General features: G+C 43.7%; 1 protein-coding gene across 2 annotated transcripts in view; it reads left to right on the forward strand.

Moving 5' to 3' along the window:
• The first annotated feature begins 12,348 nt into the window (after positions 1 to 12,348).
• INPP5E (inositol polyphosphate-5-phosphatase E) overlaps positions 12,349 to 23,790 on the forward strand; it is a 42,547-nt gene continuing 31,105 nt past the window's right edge. Inside the window, exons 1-3 of one of the 2 annotated variants that reach the window (XM_029612486.1) lie at positions 12,349 to 12,636; positions 19,312 to 19,490; positions 19,797 to 20,834. In XM_029612486.1, coding sequence (XP_029468346.1) covers positions 20,044 to 20,834 — 791 coding nt within the window. In that variant the 5' untranslated portion in view covers positions 12,349 to 12,636; positions 19,312 to 19,490; positions 19,797 to 20,043. The remainder of the gene's footprint in view (positions 12,637 to 19,311; positions 19,491 to 19,796; positions 20,835 to 23,790) is intronic. The other variant, XM_029612484.1, reaches the window with a different exon arrangement.

Raw genomic sequence — 23,790 nt, forward strand, 5'->3', positions numbered from 1 at the left:
CCTGAGTCGGGTGATTTTTATCAATTGTTTCATACGTCTCCACCCATTAAAGAATTTGGAAAAGACTTTTTGGGCATCTATTCCTTTTGTTTTTCCTCACGGCTTTTTTAGATTGCCTACCTTGTTGTTTTCCAGGTTCTTAGTTGGCAGTGAATTCACAAATAGCTCAGAGAGTGAAAAAAAAAAAACAGAGAAGAGAAAAGATATCTGGGGCATGCAATTCTGAGTCATGTAGCCAGCCAGACTGCTTTGTCCACCACAGTAATATTTTTACTTTGAGTACTCAAAAAATGTTTCCCAATATTACCAGTCTTTCATGGGTGCATCCAAATACATCAACAAAAAAAACCCATCACAATTCCAGGAGAAAGTTGTTCAAATGTGGCCAGTATTGATAATAAGAACATAACATAAGAAAATGCCATACTGGGTCAGACCAAGGGTCCATCAAGCCCAGCATCCTGTTTCCAACAGTGGCCAATCCAGGCCATAAGAACCTGGCAAGTACCCAAAAACTGTCTATTCCATGCTACCATTGCTAATGGCAGTGGCTATTCTCTAAGTGAACTTAACAGCAGGTAATGGACTTCTCCTCCAAGATAAGTTGACTCAATTGTAATCCAAACTTCAAACCATGTGGAGTGTGACATCTCTCTTTCTGGGAATTGTTCCACTTCAGTTACTTTTCCCAAATAGGGGCAGGATTGAATTCTGGTTCATGTACTTATGTCCCTTTCCCTACGGTATAAATGGCACCAGGCTTTCCACCTGAACAGGGGTTTAGATGACTGACTTTTTACCACAAGAGGGTAAACTCTCTTTGGACAGGCTGCTGGAACCTTAGGAGCACCAGGAAGAATGCCCCCTTCTGTATAGTTCAAATTTAATTAGCTTTGTCTTTTAGAAGAGTAGCCTAGTGGCAGCACTCTGGATTGTGGGACTCCTGTGGAAAGAGGGGTATGTGCTTGGGCTTCTCTCTCTGCTAATCAGGGTCATGCAGCTTTACTAGTTAATCAAAGCACAGACCTCCATCTCCTGGTTCTCTCAAGATCCTGATCTGTCACTCTTTTCTCAGGGCCGGTGGGTGTCCAACCACCCTAGGTGATGATGGCATCATCCAAGTAGCAACCAGGCCCAACCCTGCGTAGCTTCCAAGATGAGACAAGATCAGCACATGTGATCTCTCTCTCTCCACAAATGACCTCAGCTCCTGAAAAAAAAATGCATATCCAAAAATGGAAAACACCCTCCAGCTCTGTCTCACCTGCGCCACTTCTCATCTTTTCTATCCTTTTCAAAATTGCCACCATTACCATCTACTCTGCTGCTCTGCCCACTTCTGGCACCCTAGGCCATTGCCTATCCTACTTAATGCATCCGTGGGCCCTGTCTCTTCCTTTTGTTCAGCAGCTGGCTCTAAATGGCTTTCCTGTCCAGGGATGCTGGTCAGAAACGCTCCTGACATGGTATCTGTTCCTCTTTACCTTTAAAAAAATAAATAAATAAAAATAAATGAAAACCAATAAACTCTGTTCCATTCAGAATTATTTTAAATTGTTTTGAATCATTTTTTAATAAAAAATGACTAGTGCACAAGTTGTATCTAAATGTGAAGCAGGGTCTAGTTTAAAAGACAACATTCAACATTTTTTTTCTTCAGTTGTCGAGGTCTGGGAAGCCAGCCAGTGTTTAGGTGTGATTTATGTCCCAGACACTGCTTTACAATTAACACCAGATCTAGATAAATAATTCCTTATAACCTTTTGACCTAAGAAGAAAGAGGCTGTATCTTAGTATTGCATTTATTACAATGTATTTAAACATTAGAAATATTAGCTTCACACATATAAATATAGGGAGGAGGAATAGCCTAGTGGTTAGAGCAGTGGACTATGAACCAGGAGACCAGGGTTCAAGTCCTGCTGTCGCTCCTTGTGACCTTGGGCAAGTCACTTTACCCTCCATTGCCTCAGGTACAAAAACTTAGATTGTAAGCCCCCTGGGGATAGAAAAATACCTACAGTACCTGAATGTAAACCAGTGTGATATCTCAATTGAGATCAAATGTCAGTAAATATAAATTAGTAAAGTAAAATTGTGTTTTCTTGTCTATTAGATGGAATTTCTATACTAGATCAAAGCAGGGTCTTGACTTGAATTTATAAGTAAGATTTTCCTGCGCATTTATTAGTTAGTAACTCACGAGAATAAAAGATTGCTATGTTAGCCAGTTGCATGCTAATTGTAAATTGTAAAAGTATACAGCAGAAAAAGGTATATACCATAGGTTTAAGATATTTGAGGCTGCTGCTGTCTTATTTGAGGCTTTGGCAAAGAATTTTAATTCTTGGTAATATCACTTTGTCATTCTTACATCAACAGACTTGATCTGAATTAATTTGATATAAACACTTAGTCTGAATTTATCTGATCTAGTCAATTAAATATCAATTTAATTGTATACTTTTCTTATGTAAAATATATTATTTTTAGAGTATGTCTCTGAGTGGGGGTGTGTGTGTATGTATATATGTGTTTGTGTATATGTATATATATATATATATATATATATATATATATAACCACTTATATATATATATAAGTGGTTCTGATTTCATAATAATTAACTGAGCTCAATAATAAATCAATAAATGCATTAACTCTTAGGAGCTCTAATGTGTTAACCTATGTGACATGATGTTTCTAATGCCAGGAGAGTAATTTTTAATGGGTAATCCGTTAATAACAATTCTCCCCTTAGAGATATCTATTGGAACAAGTACCGGGAAACTCCAAAAGTATATAATATATAAAATACATGGTAAAAGCAAATGGTTATAATAAATGTAATTTAAACAAAAGCAATATTCTGATAAATGCATTGATTATACAGGGCCACTTATGAGAATGACCCCAAAAGAAAGCGAAAATGAAAGAAAAAGTATTAATAAGAATGTCTTCAGTGATTGCTCTGTATATAACACACACACACACATATATATATATACACACATACTTATAACATATATATATATATATATATATATATATACATACACATAACATATATATGTACATATAACATATATTGGGGCCCATCGTCCCTGGGTAGACTGATTCTGACACACCACTCCCCAGCCGTAGGTCTGACTGGCAAGGCACCACCTTGCAGAGACCTGGAAGCCAAAAAGGCTTTATGCATAAGGAGGACAAAATCTAAAGAAAAGGAATCAGAATCAACAACCTGATCTGAAAAAGCAGGGTCCTCCTGTAAAAAAACCCCAAACAAAACCTGATCCTGAGCTGCATTCTCATCAGGAGTTGCAGGAACTGGATACAATGTTGGAGGAAGCTCCCCCTCCCCCACAGCCCTTGCCTGAGCTGAGTGACATGTGCTTAAGATGGCTGCTGTCCCTGCACTGAGGGAGAAAGGACCAGGTCTGAGCTCCTGCAGAGCCTGAAGTTTTTGAGCCCCACGAGGCTTGGCTGTTGCTGCAGACCCTGAAAAAGAGCTGCCCATCCCCCCTGGAAGGCACCTCCAGCAAATCCCAGTCCTAGAAAACCACGTCGCCGATTCCTCACATGCTATACACCAGAATGGCTGCGGCATGGTGGGGGGAAAAAACGGCTCACAAAACACGAAATCGGCCCCAAACACGGCGATTCAGGTGGGCAGGAGTCCTGGACTGCAGCTGACCAAAAAAGAATTTTTTTTTTTTTACACATTGCTTAGACACACACACGGGTGACGAGAGGGACTGGACCACCAGTAATCACTTCCTCGGCTGCTTACCTTGCTGGAGCCTGCAATGAAAAGCGTGGGTAAGCTGTGCCTCCGATGGTCTTTTTTTTATTTTTTTTCCTCAAAGAAACGAGCAGAGGAATGGGAACCTCTCTGCTAAAAGACCTGAGGCAGGCGTGAAAAGGGGGAGTGACTGGACCACCAGTATCACCCCTTTAAGCCAGGCAAGTGGTCACCAGGAAGAGGGATCCCAGGCTGAGTACTCAAGGGGAAAATCCCCCCGGGACCCTGTAAAAGCTGTGAGACAGAGCTGTCTCATATAGACAAGAAGTTTGAGTTCCTTCAAAATTTTTTATTTTTTTTTTACATATAGAAATTAATCAATACTTGCTTGATCCTGGAAACAATCAGGAGAAAGAAAGAAATCACCACAATGTGGAAAACAGAAAACTAGGACGCAGGGTGAGCACTGTCCTGATATAGGATACCTTTTCAGTTTTGCTCTGTCTCCCTCTGCTGGACAAGAGGCTCAACCCACTGTCTGGACTGATCCGGGTACGTACAGGAAATTTAAAATCTCCTGCTTTCCATACCTGGGATCTTTTGATTTCCAGTCACTCTGAGATCATTGTGGATTGGAGGAGGTAGATCTGTACAAATGTTTATCTTTTCACTCTCACACACACATAATAACAACACATTCTCTCTCTCACATACACAGGCTCCTTCTCCCTCACAGATACATTATGATTGTGTGTGCCTGTGAGAGCCTATATGTGACACACAGGCTCTCACAAGCACACACAATCAGAACATGCATACAAGCACACAGGCTCTCACAGAAACATTCGCAGGCACATAGGCTCTCACACGCACACGTGCTCACATAGGCTCTTACACAGGCACCCACACAGGCTCTCACACATATACACACATGAACTCATATAGTCACATAGGCAGACACACACACATAGGCTCTCACTCACACACGCATACAAGCTCCCACATATATATACAGGGCCGTGGTGGGATGAGCTCTGCCGCTGGCCCCGTGGCCTCACCTGCTGCCCCCTGGGTGTGCTGCCCCATGCAAATGCACACATGCTCGCACCGGGTCTGCCTTCATCTGAGCATTGGGCACTATTTCCCTCCTCCCCATCCCTCTCTTTCAGCCTATATGCCCCTCTGTCTCCAACCCACTCCCTATATCTGGTTTGCATCCATACACCTCTTCTCCTCCTGCCCCTGCCCCACCCTCTACACAGCCCCAGTTCCCACCTGACCCCTCTTTTTGACTCCCTCCCATAGTGCTCCACAACCCTTCTTTCCCAACCCACCCAATAATGCTGTTTTGTCTCTCCCTTGTCCCCTAGTATGTTAAACCTCAGTCACCATCAGTCCAAAAAAAAAAAAAAAATCTCCTCCCTTATTTTTGCCTCTTAAGTCTTGTGGTGGTCAATCTCATTCTCTGGTTCCCAGGCAGCAGCTAGGTTATGAAGCTTTATCAGGGTGAACTGGGGAGGCTAGCAGCTTCGGGTTCAGCACCAAGATGAAGAAAGAGTTGCAAATAAAAACTTCAGTAGGTTCTGGGGTGTGAGCAGGCAGGTTAGGATGGCACAGCGAACGGCTTTGTTTACTTATAAGTAACACCATTTATGCAGCAAACAGATTCAGATAACTTTATTGGCATGAAAATTTTATGTGTCGTCAAAGTAATATAGATAATGATTAAAATAAAAGGGGAAGAAAGGAAAAAATAGTAACAGTAAACAAGAATTACAGGTTTCAGAAAGTATAAGGAGCATTCTCAGGTTTTTTTTTAAGTTGTGAGCATTGAGAGAAGCCTGTTGTAGCCTATCACCCACGCATGCTCTTGTTACTAGCTGTCCTATGGCACAGCTTCTTATTCAGTCACCTTATCGAGTGGGATTTGGGGGCTTGCCTTTTTTTTTTTGTAAAATTTTGACCCATAAATCCTAATCTTTAATGCTCAATATTTGAGATTCATATTTTTGGGAAAATAAAAACGAGAAAGCAGACATATGCATAATGAGAGTTTTATTCAGGATGGGGAGGCTTATATTATTCAGATTTAAACTTGATGCCCCTTTCATTTCTACCATATTTTCTCTATGTGGGACATTGTGCCTGGTGTTAGTTATATTTAACGGTGGTACTTGCTAGAAAATGTCAGTGATATCAGCACAAGAACAAACTGTAAAGAAACTACTTATCTTCCGATCTGAGTTTAATTTAAATTGGAGAAATTACTTACCTGATAATTTCGTTTTCCTTAGTGTAGCAGATGGACTCAGGACCAATGGGTATAGTGCACTCCTGATAGCAGTTGGAGATGGATCAGATTTCAATCTGACATCAGTCCTAGTATATATACCCCTGCAGAAAGTGCAGCTCTTCAGTATTCTCCTCGAAAAGCAATTGTGGATATATGCATGACTGAATAACTTGAATAACTTGACTAACTTTATAACTTGGTTAACTTGATTAATTTGAACTGGTTGAATTGGTTATAACTGGAGACCGCCAGTGCCCTCAACCGAGAAACGTCGACACCTGGTAGGATGGGTGTCCTAGTTGGAGGGAAGCATGGCTTACCCGTGAATAACTCGCTCTCGGGGATGTTGCCCGAGAATTCCATGAATGACGGCAGCAGTGGGTGGGATGCCTAGTCCATCTGTCTACATTAAGGAAAATGAAATTATCAGGTAAGTAATTTCTCCATTTCCTAGCATGTAGCAGATGGACTCGGGACCAATGGAATGTATAAAAGCTACTCCCAAACCGGGTGGGAGGCTGCCCGTGGCCCACTTAGTACTGCCCTTGCAAATGCTGTGTCCTCTCGAGCCTGAACATCCAGGCGGTAGAACCTAGAGAAGGGGTGGATGGAGGACCATGTCGCCGCCCGACAATTCTCAGTGGGTGACAGCATCTTGGTTTCCATCCAGGACACTGCCTGGGCTCTAGTGGAATGGGCCTTGACTTGTAAAGGCGGCAGCTTGCCTGCTTCTACATAGGCCACCTTAATGATTTCTTTGATCCAGCAGGCTATGGTTGCTCGAGAGGCCGCTTCCCCTTACTTCTTCCCGCTGTGAAGGATGAATAGATGGTCCGTCTTTCGTACGGATTCCGACCTTTCCAGGTATCGGACTAGGAGTCTGCCGACGTTGAGGTGGCGCAGACTGCGAGAGACTCTTCCGAATTCTTATGCTCATCTGGTGATGGTAGCGAGATGGTTTGGTTGAGATGGAAGTGAGAAGCCACTTTGGGGAGGAAGGATGGGACCGTGCATAACTAGATGGTTCCCGGAGTGAGTCTGAGGAACGGCTCCCGGCAGGACAGTGCTTGTAGCTCGGAGATACGACGGGCTGAACAGACTGCCACCAGGAAGGCTGTTTCAATGTTAATAGTCTGAGAAACAGGCCGCGAAGAGGTCTGAAGGAGGCTCCTGCTAAGAGATCTAGGGCCAGATTGAGGTTCCATAGAGACACCGGCCACTTTAGGGGTGGTCGGATCTGCTTGACTCCTTTCAGGAAGCGGGAGACATCCGGGTGAGAGGCTAGGCTGCCGCCGTCACTCTTGGTTCCGTAGCATGACAAAGCGGCCACCTGTACCTTAATAGAGTTGAGAGACAATCCTTTCTGTAGGCCGTTCTGCAGGAATTCCAAAATCGCAGGAATTTTGACGCGGTCCTCGCACCAGGCTTCGAATACTCTCCAAATCCTTATGTATTAGGGATGTGGAGAACTTGCGTGCTCGGAGCAGGGTGTCAATTACTGCCCCCGAGTATCCGCTCTTCCTCAGGCAAGTCCTCTCAATGGCCAGGCCGTAAGAGAGAATCGAGCTGGATCCTCGTGGAGGATCAGCCCTTGTTGGAGCAGATCCCTGTGTGGCGGTAGCGGGTAGGAGCTCCCTGTCAGCAGCCTTCGCATGTCTGCGTACCACGGTCTTCTTGGCCAGTCCGGGGCCACTAGAAGTTCTGGTCCCTTGTGGTGTTCTATCTTGTGGATGATTGCGCCCAATAGGGGCCATGGTGGGAAGGCGTATAATAGAGTTTCCTGTGGCCAGGTCTGTACCAGGGCATCGATTCCCTGGGACTGAGGTTCCCGTCTGTGGCTGAAGAAGCTGGGCACTTGAGCGTTGGACCGGTTTGCAGGAGGTCCATGGTTGGTGTTCCCCAACGGTTTACTATCAATTGGAATGCTGTGGTCAACAGTCTCCATTCTCCTGGGTCTAGACTTTCTCTGCTGAGGTAATCCGCAATGAAGTTGTCTTTCCCGGCGATGTGGATGGCCGAGATCTCTTGAAGGTTCGCTTCTGCCCATGACATTAGGGGGTCTATTTCCAAAGACACCTGTTGGCTTCTGGTTCCTCCCTAATGGTTGATGTAGGCCACTGTTGTGGCGTTGTCCAACATGACTCTGACTGATTTGTCTCGGAGTCTGTGACCGAACCATAGGCAGGCTTTTCTGACTGCCCGGGCTTCTAGGCGATTGATGTTCCATTCCGACTCTTCTTTGTTCCATTGCCCCTGGGCGGTTAGCTCCTGGCAGTGTGCTCCCCATCCTCGTTGGCTGGCGTCCGTGGTGAGCAGGATCCAGGTTGGTGAGGATAGCCTCACTCCCTGGCTTAGATGGCCTTCTTGTAGTCACCATCGTAGTTGGGTCCGAACTTTGTCTGGGAACTGAAGACGTACGGTGTAGTTCTGGGACAGCAGATTCCATCGTAATAGTAGTGAGCGCTGTAGAGGTCTCATGTGAGCTCTTGCCCATGGCACTACTTCCAGTGTGGATGCCATGAGGCCGAGGACTTGGAGGTAGTCCCATGCCATGGGATGAAGCTCGCTCAACAGGGTTCACAACTGGGTCAACAGTTTTGATTTCCTTGTCTGTGTCAGGATGACCTTGTCTTGTTTGTTGTCAAACCGAACTCCTAGGTATTCTAGAGATTGGGAGGGCTGCAGACAGCTCTTGTTTGTGTTGACCACCCACCCGAGGCTCTCCAATAGAGTTTTGACTTTGTTGGTCGCCTGGTGAGTTTCCTCTGGGGATTTCGCCCTGATCAGCCAATCGTCTAGATAAGGGTGTTTGAGGATTCCTTCCTTCCTCAGTGTTACTGCCACTACCACCATGATTTTGGTGAATGTCCGGGGTGCTGTGGCTAACTCGAATGGTAGTGTCCAGAACTGGTAGTGGCGGTCCAGGACCGTGAAGCGTAGAAAACGCTGATGCTCTTGATGGATTGGAATGTGTAGGTAAGCTTCCGACAGATCCAGGGATGTAAGGAACTCTCCCGGTTGTATCGCCCTTATTACCGAGCGTAGGGTTTCCATGCGGAAGCGAGGAATCTTCAGGTGGCGGTTCACCGACTTGAGGTCCAGGATGGGCCGGAACGTTCTTCTTTCTTGGGAACGATAAAATAGATGGAATAATGTCCAGTATTTATTTGTTGTGCGGGCACCGGTGTTATAGCCTCTAAGGGTAGTAATCTGGTCAGTGTAGCTTACACTGCCATCCTCTTGGAAGGGTCGTGGCAGGGGGATTCCACAAACTTGTCCGGAGGGAGGTGGTGGAAATCCAGGTAATATCGTTCTCGAATGATGGCTAGGACCCACTTGTCCGAAGTTATCTCGACCCATCTTTGGTAGAATAGGGCAAGTCTGCCCCCTGTGGCTTCTTCCTTTGGACGGGTCGGCTGATTTTCATTGTGGGGTACGGCTGGGACCTGGGCCCGAGCCGGCTCCCCTTTTGTTGTGCTTGTTCCGAAAGAACTGGCTCCTGCCTGCGGGGCAAGTCGCTTGATATGTGCTTCTGTATGGGTTGAAGTGCTGTGATCTTCTGTCCCTGGAAGTTCAGGGGAAGGGTCGCTGGTTTCTCTTATTCCTGTCCTCGGGTAGCCGCAGCAGTGGGGATTCGCCCCATTTGTTGGCTAGCTTCTCTAGTTCGCTTCCGAACAGGAGGGTTCCCTTGAAGGGCATCCTTGTGAGCCTCGTTTGGACGATGCGTCAGCCAACCAGCTTCGGAGCCAGAGTTGTCTTCTGGCTGCCACGGCTGATGACACTCCTCTAGCTGCGGTGCGCACCAGATCAGAAGCAGCATCCATGAGGAATGATACTGCTGGTTCCAGGGCTTCCCCAGGAGTGTTGTTCCTGGTCTGTGATAGGCAGGTGCATGTCACCACGGCACAGCAGGCCGCGATCTGTAGAGACATAGCGGAGATGTCAAAAGACTGTTTGAGGATGGATTCCAGACGTCTGTCTTGAGCATCCTTGAGTGTTGCTCCTCCCTCAACTGGGATAGTAGTGTGCTTCGAGACCGCGCAGACCATGGCATCCACGGACATGCCAGGAGATCTTTGGCAGCTGGATCCAGCACGCCCCCCTTTCAACATAGTCTCCGGGGCTTCCCATTCCAGGTCAATTAGCTGCTGGATGGCTTGTAATAGTGAGAAATGACAGGAGCTCTGACGGAGTCCCTCTAGGAGGGGATTTGTCTTAGGTTCCCCCGAGGCACTTGTGCCCAGGATAGCGAGCTCTTTCAAGCTGTGTGTGACCAGGTCTGGAAGCTCGTCCTTGGTGAAGAAGCGCCTCATGGTTTGGTGGGGCTCGGTCCCTGGGGGGAGTTCCCCTTCCTCCAGGGGTTCTGAATCCTCATCTGAGTTGTCTGTGTCCCCGAAGGTGGAGCTTCTGGGCAGTGGAATCACTTCTCTGGGCATAGAGGGTCCCGGGATGTTGAGGTCCTCTGGCGGAGGTTGTGGCCGTATTATCGGAGGCCCAGGCTGCATGTGGACGAAGGTATGCAGGCCTTTGAAGAATTCCACCCAGGAGATAGATGCTGGGTGTAAATTAAGAGGCGCTGTGTCCCTGTGGAGCCCCGTTTGAGGGAGGCTCCCGCTGGGGGACCCTAGATCCTGCATACTGTTCGAGAAGCTGGAACCCGGTACTGGCTGGGGAGGGCCATGGGCTGGCTCCCCCAGGGTCTCCTCGCACTGTATACACAGGGCCGTGGCCTCCTCATGCTGTGCAGCTCTAATGTGGCATGCTGGGCAAAGTCCCTGAGCCTTGAGCTTCTTCTCCGGTGGTGCCATGGCTTGTGAGCGTAAAATACAGGGCCCAGGTGGCTTAGTTATGCGCTAGGGTGCTTCAAAGTTGTGCACGTAGGATTGGTGCGCGCTGTTGTGTGCACAGATTGAAGTTATGTGCCCGGCACAGTAAGCGTGTGGCTATGCGCGTCGCTTGTGCGCACGGTACTTGAGCGCGTGACGTGCGCACAAGATATTTGTGTGCATGGCTCACCTCTGTGCGCACGGGTCAGGGCGGCGGACAGGATGGCGAACAGGTCAAGATGGTGACGGCGACCACGCAGACAATATGGCAACCACCTCGGAGGGTCTCCACGAGGGAGGACCCTCGGATCTGACCGGGGTCTAGCCCTGCTAGGGCAGATCAACCTGGTGGCACTGGCACCGGCTGGCGACCTGTGCGACTCCTCGAGCTTCGGAGACTGGAGACTTTTAAATAGATTTCTACCTTACCTTGTCTCGGCGCTTCCCGATCTCGTTCTGGGCGGTTTCCGCCTGTGGGGGAAGAGGGAAATACCTTCACCACCGCGCTCGAAGTTGCACCCGCTGCCTCTCAGCCTCACCTGATGTCGGGGGCTAAGTCCATGCTGAGGGTCTGCTGCCAGACCGAGGCTTACCTCTGAGGGATCGTGGAAATCACCTTGGAAATTCTCAACTGGGGAAGGGACCCAAGGGGTGTCACTGCAGGAGAGCGGGGCTCCTCTGTAGAGGTAAAAAAAATTTTTGTTTTGGTTTTCTTTGGTAAATTACTCGAACGCTGTGCTAGAGTCCCGAACTGCTATGGAGACGGAAAATACTGAAGAGCTGCACTTCCTGCAGGGGTATATATATTAGGACTGACATCAGATTGAAATCTGATCCAACTCCAACTGCTATCAGGAGAACACTATACCCATTGGTCCTGAGTCCATCTGCTACACGCCAGGAAACTATAATTTGTGTTAGGAGCACAGTGAAATTTGAATGTTAAGGGTTTTTTTTAATTTAGAGACCTCATAACCCGAGGACCTATACTGTAGCTTACATAGCTTGTTCCTAAATCCGAAACTGTAGTCAGCTGTGGATGGGCCATATGGAGGTGCTTGCAAAGCCAGAATCATTGAACCTTAGGCCATGGCGCTCATTCCTCTTGCTCTTTGGAGCTCTGCAAGCTGCAGCAATAATCGCCTTCTGCTGATCCTGCAGCCTCTGATTGGCTTCTGCCCATGAATCATCACACCATGACTTCTGGCAAGGTTGCATACAACAAAGAAAAAAGGTGCCAGCAACAAAAAGGGTTCCTAGCACTTGTTCGCTCATTTGTTCAGCCCAACCCGCACAACAAGGAAAAAAAAGTTGGACGAGAAATAGCCCAATCTGGCAACAAACTCGGGAAGACTCCTGTGCAGACGATTTCCCCTCCCCCCCTGTATATCCGATAGGCTGAATACTCATTGACGAGGGTTCTTTCAACATGCTGTCTCCTCATTGGTTCCACTGGCATGTGACCCCCTTTAGCCAATCCCTGCAATCTTTGATTCAGGCTGTCTTGTTCTTCCTGGTTTCTCCTTGAGGAGTTCATCCTTTCAGCTGCTGTTGCTCTGTAAAATCATAGATCGCCCGGTCTCAGAAGTCAAAGTCCTGAGTTTAAACTGTGACAGCCTTTGTCAGTCACTTTGCTGCTGGCCACGCCAGACTCAAACAGTACCAGACAGATCTTCTTTTGTTTGTTTGTTTTTTTTTTTGTCTGGATCGCCGTTTCTCCAGTCCATACTTATTAACTGTCCTAGGGCTGTCTTGGACAGCCCCTACACGAGGTAAGTTCAGGGACCTGGAGCCCTGACACATTCTTCCAGTATGTCTTGATTTCAGTAGGTTAGAATAGTTCTCTTAGCCTACATGGATGTTGTGACAAAAACTTGTCTACTATGGATTAAATAAAAAATAAATTTACATTTGCCGTGCTTCACAACAGTATAGGAACCTTTTATAATATTGGTTAAGATAAAATGTGTTTTATCTTAGAATATGTAATGCCCCCTATCAATAAGTATAGTACTGAAACTTAGGTTTTCATGGGCTCAGTCTGACATGTTTCATCTATTCTGTGTTTGCTGCACATATATTACTGTAGTGGAAAATCTGTGATTACCCTGGAGAGCAAGCTTACAGGCTTTCATGAGTCTTTATCTCAAAAGCCCGTTTTATTTAATATTTTTTTGTGTTGTGAGAAATCGGACAAGTGCCCTTGAGCCTCTATGATATTTCTGTGCCCTTACAAAGAAGTCCTGAGTGTGAAAATAAAGGTAGTTTACAATACCACTATAAAGGAAGCAGGGCCAAAGCAAAGAACATCAAGCTGTATTGTCTGAATTATCAAAAAGGCTCCTCATCCAGTAAAAGTGTTGCCAGCAGTAATTTATAGGTATGATAGTTGATTCATTTTAACTGATTGTAAATATTACTACTCTTGGGAGTAACTGCATGGAGCAGCAGCAGCTACTACCCTTGAGAAGAACATGTGATATCCTTCACAGAGCCGTAGAATTAATTGGCATTTCAGAGACATGGTTGGAAGGAGGATAATCAATGAGACAGTGCTATACCAGGGTACAAATTATATCATAATGATAGAAAGGAGCAACTTGGTGGTGGGGGTGGGGAGCACTTTATGTCTGGGATGGCATAGAGTCCAACAGGATAAAGATCCTGCAAGAGATTAAATGCACAATTGAATCTTTATGGGTAGAAATCCCTTGTTTGTCGGAGAAGACTATAGTGATAGGAGTATACTACCGTCCACCTGGCCAAAATGATGAGACGGACAATGAAATGCAAAGAGAAATTAGGGAAGTTAAACAAATTGGTAGTGCAGTAATAACAGGAGATTTGAATTTCTCCAATATTGACTGGGTAAATGTAACATTAAGACATGCTAGAAAGATAAAGTTCCTGGAAGGAACAAATGACAGCTTTATGGAGCAGTTGGTTCAGGAACCAATGAGAGAGGGAGCTATTTTAGATCTAATTCTTATTGAAGTGTGGGATTTCGTGAGAGAGGTAATTGTGATAGGGCCGCTTGAGAATAGTGATCATAACATGATCAAATTTGAATTAATGACTGGAAGGGGTGGGGGGGGGGGGGCAGTAAGTAAATCCACAATTCTAGCACTAAACTTTCAAAAGGAAAACTTTGATAAAATAAGAAAAATAGTTAGAAAAAACTGAAATGTGCAGCTACAAAGGTTAAGAGTGTACAACAGGTGTGGACATTGTTAAAAATACTACCTTAGAAGTGTAGTCCAGATACATTCCACACATTAAGAAAGGTGGATGGAAGGCCAAACAATTGCCAGTATAGTTATATAAAAAAAAAAAAAGGCGAGGTGAAAGATGCTGTTTTATCCAAAAGATCTTCCTTTAAACATCAGAAGAAGGATCCATCTGAAAAAATAGGATAAAACATAAGCATTGGCAAATTAAATGTAGAACATTGATAAGTCAGGCTAAGAGAGAATTTGAAAAGAAGTTGTCCATAGAGGCAAAAACTCATACTAAAACTTTTAAAAATATATCTGAAGCAGAAAGCCTGGAGGGAGTCGGATGGACCTTTAGATGATCTAAGGATTAAAGGGGCACTTAGAGAAGATAAGGCCATCATGAAAAGACTAATTTAATTCTTTGCTTCAATGTTTACTGAGGAGAATGTTGGGGAGATACCTGTTCCTGAGACAGTTTTCAAGGGTGAGGATTCAGATGAACTGAACCAAATCACGATGAACCTGGAAGATGTAGTAAGCAGATTGACAAACTGAAGAGTAGCAAATCCCCTGGTCCAGATAATATACACTCCAGGGTTCTGAAAGAACTAAAAAATTAAATTTCAAACCTATTACAAGTGATGTGAAACTTATCATTAAAATAATCCGTTGTGCCTGGAAGCTGGCCAGTGTAATCCCGATTATTTAAAAGGGGCTGCAGAGGTGATCCGAGAAACTATAGACCGGAGAGCCTGACCTCCAATGCCAGGAAAAATCATTACTACTATAAAGCATAAAATCTCAGAACATATAGTAAACATTTAAAGGGACACAGCATGGATTTACCCAAGAGAAGTCCTGTCTCACAAATCTGCTACATTTTTTTGAAGGAGTGAATAAACATGGATAAAGGTGAGCTGGTTGATTTGGTGTATTTGGATTTTCAGAAGGTGTTTGTCAAAGTCCCTCATGAGAAGCTTCTAAGAAAACAAAAAGTCATGGGATAGGAGGCGAGGTCCTTTTGTGGATTGCAAACTGGTTAAAAGACAAGAAACAGAGTAGGATTGAATGAACTTTTTTCACAGTGGAAAAAGATAAAACAGTGGAGAACATCAGGGATCTGTACTTGGACCGGTACTTTTTAATATATTTATAAATGATCTGGAAAGGGGTAAGATGAATGAGGTGATCATATTTTCAGATGACACAAAATTTATTCAGAGTGTTTAAATCACAAGTGGGCATAGAACAGCTCCCCCATGAAGAAAGGCTAAAGAGATTTTAGGGCTGTTCAGCTTGGAGAAGAGACGACTGAAGGGGGATATGATAGAGGTCTACAAAGTCTTGAAAGGACTTGAACGGGTAAATGTGAATCAGTTATTTACTCTTTCGAATAATGCAAGGACGAGGGGGCACACCATGAAGTTAGCAAGTAGCATATTTAAAACAAGTTGGAGAAAATTCTTTTTCACGCAGTTCACGATTAAGTTCTGGAATTCATTGCCAGAGGATGTGACTAAGGCAGTTAGTGTAGCTGGGTTTAAAAATGGTTTGGATATGTTCCTTGATGAGAATTCCATAAACTGCTGTTAATCAATAAAGAATAGCTACTGCTTGTTACCGGCATTAGTAGCATGGGATCTATTTAATGTATGGGTATTTGCCAGGTACTTGTGATTTGGATTGACAATGTTGGAAACTGGATTCTAAGCTTAATGGACGCTTTGTCTGACCCAGTATGGCATATCTTTTATGTTCTTATGTATGTATTACCATAAGAGACTTGCAGGGCAGACTAGATGGGCATCTGGTCATTTTCTGCCATCATTATTATGTTACTATGTTATGTTAGGGCCTGAAGATTACGGGTGTCAACAGCAAATTATAAAAGTTAAAAGCAAAGCCTGCAGCAGAAGGCAGAGACCTGGAAAATGCCCAGATTGGAAATCAGGCCAGGTACAACAAAATGCCAAACAAAAAACTGACACGGAAGTGACTAGGCCAGTATGGGATACACTTGATTCTTCCAGCCAGCAGGGTGCACCATGGTGTGCTGGGCTAGGCTGGCACTGCGCTGTCTGCTTGTTTGTTCCCAGCAGGGAGGGTTACCAAGGAGAAGGCACCGGCAGGGCTAGATATAGACATGGAAGCTATCTGTGAGGAATGAGGCGTCCAGGCTCCATGAGGGCTGCTGTCCGCTCAGTGTCTCCAGAAACGATTGTCGTTAAGCATTGGCTGCAGAAGCAGGAACTGCCACATAGCCCCGAACATCCCCCCCCCCCCATTGGGGATCAGAGTTAATACCTCACCCCAGGTCAACCAAACAGGCTGATCCCTGTCCTGGTTTTGCCCCTTTGCCTGCATGGATTTGTAGTTCTGGTTTTCTAAGGGGACAGTCAATGAGAGAAAAAAACAACCCAGAATGGTCGAACTGAGGACGAGAGCATCTTTTTTTTTTTTTTTTTTTGGTTAAGCTGGGGTGAGATGAGGCCTCTACCCAGGGTGCCAGGCCATCTACTGAAGTTCAGATCTGGAGGGGGCCTTCCAGCATCCCCGGGGTCTGGATAGGGGCTGCTGTTCCTATGTCCGTGATGTTGCCCCAGTTCTTTTTCTTCAGTCTTTTGAAAGCTCTTGAGGCAGGGTTGCAGATTTGATGATAGAAACGTGGAACTCTTCTTTTTGAAACTAATCTGAAGAAAGCAGGTTCTAGGAGAAGTATTCTGGGATAATGGTAATTTGATTGCAAATGAGGGCATTTCGTGGAGGAAATATGTCTTTTTATAGACATAAAGGAATTGAATTAACACAAGCTTGACATTGTGAACAAAAGTGCCAGTGGTCAAGGCTAGGGGGCTGATGTAATAAGCCACGCTAAGCCATCTGTGTGATTTTACACTAGTTTGTGCATGGGTTTTAGCACCAAAAAAGCAAGCGGTTGGTTTAGCATGGGCCCTTGCAAATGGCATGTAAACGAAGCAATTAGTTATTACTGGGCAATGCAAAGATCCACGCTAGTGGGGAGACCTGTTTGTGCCTGTTTGTTCCCATGGGTTTTTTAGTGCCTGGGTCAGGGCAGGAGTAAAAGCTAAAGCACCTGTATAAGATACATAAAGCAGGCAAACTGTAAGTGATTCTGCTACATATTTGACTGCATCTACTTGAGAATAAGCCCTGCCAACTGTAAATAGTTCTGATTGCATGTGTGCCCAGTTTTCCTCATTTCTCCAAAAGCTTTGAATTGTACAGAGCCTGGCACATCAGTTTTTTGTTGTCCATTTTCCAGTATTCCTGAAGCTGAAACAATTTATTGCAGAATAGTAACTTGAGTTTGAAATGAGTGAGCTTTGGGATATATGCACTTATATATCTCATAAGCATTTTACAAGAATTTTTGTAATCAGTGTAAACAGCTAATAAAGGAACTCTGCAGCATTTTTCCATTAGCACCTATTTTAGCACTGTTTTTCCCGTGGCTTTCTGCATCGGGGCTTTAGCATGGGTTTTGGCCTCTCTCTCTCTCTCTCTCTCTCTCTCTCTCTCTCTCTCTCTCTCTCTCTCTCTCTCTCTCTCTCTCTCTCTCTCTCTCTCTCTCTCTCTCTCTCTCTCTCTCTATCTATCTATCTATCTATATATATATATATATATATATATATAATTTTTATTTTTTTTTTACTCAGTGCAGATATTCAGCACAGGTCTCATTGACATACCATTACATTATCACATCATTTGGGGCCCCTGGTTTTTAGTGCATGCGCTATAAAAAAAAAAAAAGAAAACTTGGATTTTTACATCAGCCCCTAGGATGCATGCAGTCAAAACTTTGACCATCGCTACTCCTGCTAATTCAGCCACTTTTTGTGTCTGTTGTTACCCTGTGTCCAATATATGCGCACATTTTTATAGTTTTGGATTAAGATTATTGGGATTCTGTCTGTACATTATATGGTGGTGTTTAGTAGTTTTTATCTTCCACTCTTTACTATAGAGTTTGTAAAGATGCTTATCTGAACATCTGGCTGTAAAAAAATAAAATAAATAACATTAGAAAAAGAGGGAAATGTTAGTGCTGAGGTAAAGATAAGTTACATTTAGGTTAAAGTAAGTGTAATATACCTGATAGTGCTGTATGGAGAAAGGGAGGGAAGGAGGAAACTTGTGGTGAATGTTTGAGTTCACATTCTTAAGGTAGATTTAAGATTATCCTGATTTTTATCTTTCATTAAAAAATGTAGCCATCAGTCCATGTTACAAATCCTGTTCTTCTCAGAGGAAGTGTTAGTCTTTAGTGTCTTTTAAATTAAGACATTTGAAAGACTTTCTGAACAACTGTCCTAGCCTGGGCAGAATGGCATGATAGTTACAAATTTAGGGCCAAATGTACTAAAGGCCTTTTCCCATGTTGTGTTTATGGGCATGTGTACAAGCTTAGCACATCTGGCCCAGGGAGTCTGTGCCCTGTCAGTGGACATGTCTAAATTGTAACGTGACGAGTTTCAAATGGCAGCTCCCTCGGGATTGCTAACAGATAATGTTCCAGTGAAATGGTCAGACACAGTACAATATTGCAAACCAAAGCAAGCTTGGGGCCTGTTTCACAAAGGCTTTTTATCCATTCTGTGTCTATGGGAAATCAGCTTCATAAATCAAGCCCTTAGATCTTTAATATTCTTCCCCCAAAATTTTTAGAGTACATAGTTCAATTATTTAATTTTTTAATCCCAACCATTATTGAATAGGACATTCCAATGTAAGTAACTTTTAAATACTATTGGATTGTAAAATTATATTAGTGTGGAATGAGTACATTTTTGTAAATATTTTTTTTAAATAATAGAGCAGGAGTTGACAAGCCTGTGTTCCACACATTCTGGGTTTTCCTGTGGTTCTCCCTTTGGATGGTACTTATAAGATCACATACAGAATCTGAAATTATATTGTTTAGTATTTCTGGTTCTGTGTTTAAATCCATTTGTCAGGTTGATGGTGCAGGGCTGAAATGGTGAAATTAAAACACTATGAACATGGCAACTACTTGAACAGCTACTTAGTAATATAGGCCTAAGCCAGGTAGACTTAAAATGTCATGGCAGTGCTGTGTGCCCACATAGGTTTGCTTACTGGCCGGTCCCACAGAGTGATTTGGGATTTGCAGATACACAGAGTGACCTTATTGATCCGATCTTGATGAACAGGGACCTAAGATTTTCTCCTACTTTATTTTCCTACAAGGGAAAACAAATCAGTCCTTTGGGCCTTTATGAGGGATATAAATTGCTGCGCAGCAATAAAAAAGAAAAAAAAATAACAGGTGCTCTCGGGAAATCCGTTCTGAATTAGGTACAGCCACAACAACAAAGAACCAGTGAACGCAGCACAGAGCTGGAACATGAGAGAGCCATGAGCAAAAGGTAAAGGTTAAAATTCAGAGACATTATTGCTGAATGTTAAAAGGAGAGATCTGGAGCTGAAGCTTATGTTGGAAAATATGTCTACTTGCTGTCATTGAATTGTTTAAAAGCTGTAAGTACAATGTGCATGGTTTAGCAGATGGCTCCAGGTCACTGAGAATAGTCCTAGTTTTAAATATCTGTCCCATATGATCAAAGGCAAGTTTTTTGATGAATTGCTTTCTTGGAAATTTAAGCAAAAAAAATAAGTATCCGTTTTATCAGACAGTAGCTGACTTCTGTTTTTTCTTTCTGAAAAAATGCCAGGTTTTATGTCTGTGGATCCAGCTATGAACCCATTTGCACTAATAATACCAGCTCACTACAGGTAACGCACATGATTTTCTCATGTTCCTGGCCCTTGCATCTTGACTCATGATACCTGCAAGTGAGGCAGAGTATTCCGAAAATGTCAGCAGGAGTAATAAGTGTTTAAATAATGCTCCTCCTGGATAAGTGATTAGCTTTACAGTGGCCAATCAGATGGACAGGTATCTCTTATTGTGAACCATCTATGAGAATGGACCACCGGAATGGTTTTTCCTGGCAGCCAAAGGCTGGCAGGGCTGCTGCTAAAGAAAGTAGAAAATTAAAAAAAGCTGAGAAGCCAGAGGTCTGTGAACCAGCAGAGTCAAAAATGGGAGCTCAAAAACAGAAGATCACACAGGAGGAGCCAACAGAACAGCCTTCACAGAATGACACATCACAGGTCCCTGCTGAGGAAAATAGGCAGAACACAAATACTCACAATGTTCCAAGACCGCCAAGCCAACCGAAGCCCCCCACGCAACCAAAACTGGAGCGAGCAGCATCGCTGGATGAGAAAACCTGGAGGCGAAAGTTTAAAACCAGCCAGGAAAGCTTACAGGACCTTAATGACACCGTTACAAGCGACTCCCTTCATGAATCGACTACCAGCCTTCCCACCTTGAACTGTGTGCGTTTGGATGAAGGCTCCGCAAGCTCAAATAGTAACAGCTTTTTAAAGAATAGTGCTGAGAACCCCAGTACCTCTGGCAAAATTACAAAGGGTAAACACAATTTGTCTCAAGTAATGCCTGCTGGGCCACTCCCCCTCATGGAGGTGAGCATTTCCTCTCATTCACTGAACACAGCTAATAAGATAGACTCAGACTGCGTGGATTACAGTAATTCCTCTTCTGATAGCAGCTTTATGAGGCAAAGCACCAGCCTGGATGCCAGCAGACAGCTCACTGGTATGGTCTTTGATAACAGATCCACAGACTCCATGAGGTCCAACTTCAGCTTGCTTACTCCCGTTCGTTGTCAGGATGTTCGTAACAGGTATGTGGTGTGTGAGGTCCCTGTTAGAAAGAGATGCTTGCTCTTGATCCAGAACGGATTGCGTTACTTTTTTCTTTCTTAAATATGCGTCACCGAGAGGTTTTAAATTTATAAAAAGAAAAAAATAATACATTTAAAAAAGCAAATAAATAAAGAATACATTTAGAAAAGCAGTTGCATGCACGGGGCAGATTCTTTGCAGGCTGCAGTCTCTCTTTTATTGGACCAATGTAAGAATTATCCAGAGATGATGGTGTATGTGAGTGTTTGAAATCACATCGATCCCTGCTTCAAATGTTGAGCATGTGGTCTTAGAGCTGATGTACAAGATCTTTGGATTATTCTTACATTGGTTCTCTAATGTCTGTGTCAGAGCTGGGCTGCATACTGGGGAATTTGCCATCTTTTTGTGAAATTTGAAAAACTTGAAAAATGTTTTTAATGCGAAATAGGTGAACTAGTATCCAGCACTGAGTCTCTCTTTTCGTTCTTGATTTGAGGTTGCTGCCGCAACCTTTTGTCTTTACATTTTGCTGTTCTCCAGTCTTCTTTGTGTTTCATAAGTACCACTTTGAGCTGAGACCGGCAAATCCAGCCTTACTCAGCTAATCTTTAACCCTCTGTGGACAGGTCTAGTTTGACTTGCTTATACGTAGCTTAAATACTAAATGGCTGCTGTTATGGTCCCAGTGAGGGGAACCCCCCCCCCCCCCAGCTCAAAACTGAACGTGGTTCCATTTTTAGAACTGCTTGACAATTACTGAAATTCGGACTGCTGGTGTCATTTCTCCTGACTCACAGTACCATTCCTTATCACCTGGTCCCTCAGTGTTCATTTCAGCTCCTGTACTAATACTGAAGCAATGGAGAACCCTTTTCCTCTCTTGCATCCCCAGCCATCCACAGTGCTAAACCAAATTGCACCTGGTTAGATTATCTGATTTCTTCAAGAGTTTCCTTGTTACGGTAGTTTCCTTCTGCCTAGAAACCAGAGCACTAGTGGAGGTGAGGGAGTTATGGAGTGTCAGAAAAAAGACGTTTGCCTATACAGGAGCAGAAGCGATTGCAAGATTAAGTGGTCTTAGAGTTCATCAACCTGCTGTCCCTGTGTCAGAGAAGGATACTAGCACGGGAGAGGCCATGTGCCCAGCCTGGGATGATAGACCTCTGTGTTTTGTTTTGGTTTTTTGTAGTTATGTGTAAGTGCCAATATCTTAAAGATTTTTTTTTAATAATTTGTACATTTTGCATAGCAAAGTAAATTAAAGTGAGAAGCAGTAAATGTAAATGTGTTAAACATTTTTTTTCTATTTTATTATATTAGTTTGGTACAAAATGTATGTTTAGTAAGCTAGAAATACTTCCTGTGGATTTATGAATAGGAGAAGCCTCTGAAGTACTTCAGGCTCGTAGAGTGGTAGCAGGAAAGGACTAGAAATGAGGCACATCCTACAGTATCTGAAATTAGAGCTTTTCAGCCTTGGTTCCTTGAGCCCCAGATTATGTAAACATAAAGTACTGAAAAATAACTTGACTTCTCCATAAACATGGACATTTTTCCTTCTTCCTTTTTGTATAATTAAAAAAAAAAAAGACTGGATGATATGTTCATTTTTACTATTAGTACAGAAATACCAAGTCCTAGCTCTTAAAATCTCCCAATCTTAAAATTCCCAGGTCTTTCACATCTGAAAAAGTGACTGACATGGTCCCCAAAAACTCACATGCTGCGGCATTTTTCTGGGTTGGCACAATAAAAGGTATCCCAGCCTACCAAAGATTCCCTTTGCCTCCCTATAAGACATCCTTCTGACTCTTATTCCTGTGAAGGGAAATTGCTTATTAAGTCCTACAGCTTCATTCTGTGGGTTTCGGTACATAACTGTACACAGGGTCTCGTGAGACAGGGAACAAGGTCCATGCAGTATAACAACAATTCTAAAACCATCCAGGCGGCAGGACCATGGCTGGAAATGTCAGGGTAGCAATCCTGCATTCTGAATGGCCAGAGCAGACCAAGGGCATGCACCGGGAAAAAATGTTCAGTTTGGTTTGGGGGTTTTTTTTTTCATTTTTATTTGATGTTTATTTTGCTTTCTTTCGTTTGTTTTAAATAAACATGTATTAGTAACAGACAGTGTGAAGAATCTCTGTGTCCTGGGGCCAGGGCCAGTTAGGTCCCCGAAGAATTGAACCACTGACTGAGCTGCATAAATTGTGAATATATACATTCAAGATTTGCTAAGCCTCTTTGGCTTCTCTGAAAAAACGAGCTAGTGAGTCTCTGCAGCCCTCAGGAAACCTATAGGTCACATTCCACTGACCTTCTTGAGCCCTTCTCCCCAAGGGTTGGAACACATGTGAAAGGAAAGGGTACACAGCATGGCAGGAAAAAATCAGACAAAGAACGAGATACTCAATAGAAACCACTTCACAAGACCAATATCTTTTTATTGGCGGTAACGGACAAGCTGTTCCGAGCACTGAGTCCCTGGTGTTCCTGACTGTTCTATGGCTGAGATTCATGGAACGATTTTAGAAAGTGAACAGATTTGGTTTTACATTGTAAATATGTGTATATATGTTCTATTGGTTTTGATTTACTGGCTCTATATATGTACTTTCTTATATTTTAGCAATCCATTTGCATTTTTCCCTTGTTTACATTATTTCTTATTCTTATGTGCATTGCAATTTTTATTAGTCCTAGATTATTATACATACTCAATTTGCTGGGACAATAAATGCAAAAATCAGCTATGCACAGTGTGAAGATATTTTCTGTTTGTAATTGTGGAAATTAAGAAAGAGCTACCTAGCAACCTTAGCCACTCCCATAAGAACATGCCATACTGGGTCAGACCAAGAGTCCATCAAGCCCAGCATCCTGTTTCCAACAGTGGCCAATCCAGGCCATAAGAACCTGGCAAGTACCCAAAAACTAAGTCTATTCCAT

Source organism: Rhinatrema bivittatum, chromosome 8 (genome assembly GCF_901001135.1).
Source record: "Rhinatrema bivittatum chromosome 8, aRhiBiv1.1, whole genome shotgun sequence".
In the NCBI taxonomy this organism is placed as follows: domain Eukaryota; kingdom Metazoa; phylum Chordata; class Amphibia; order Gymnophiona; family Rhinatrematidae; genus Rhinatrema; species Rhinatrema bivittatum.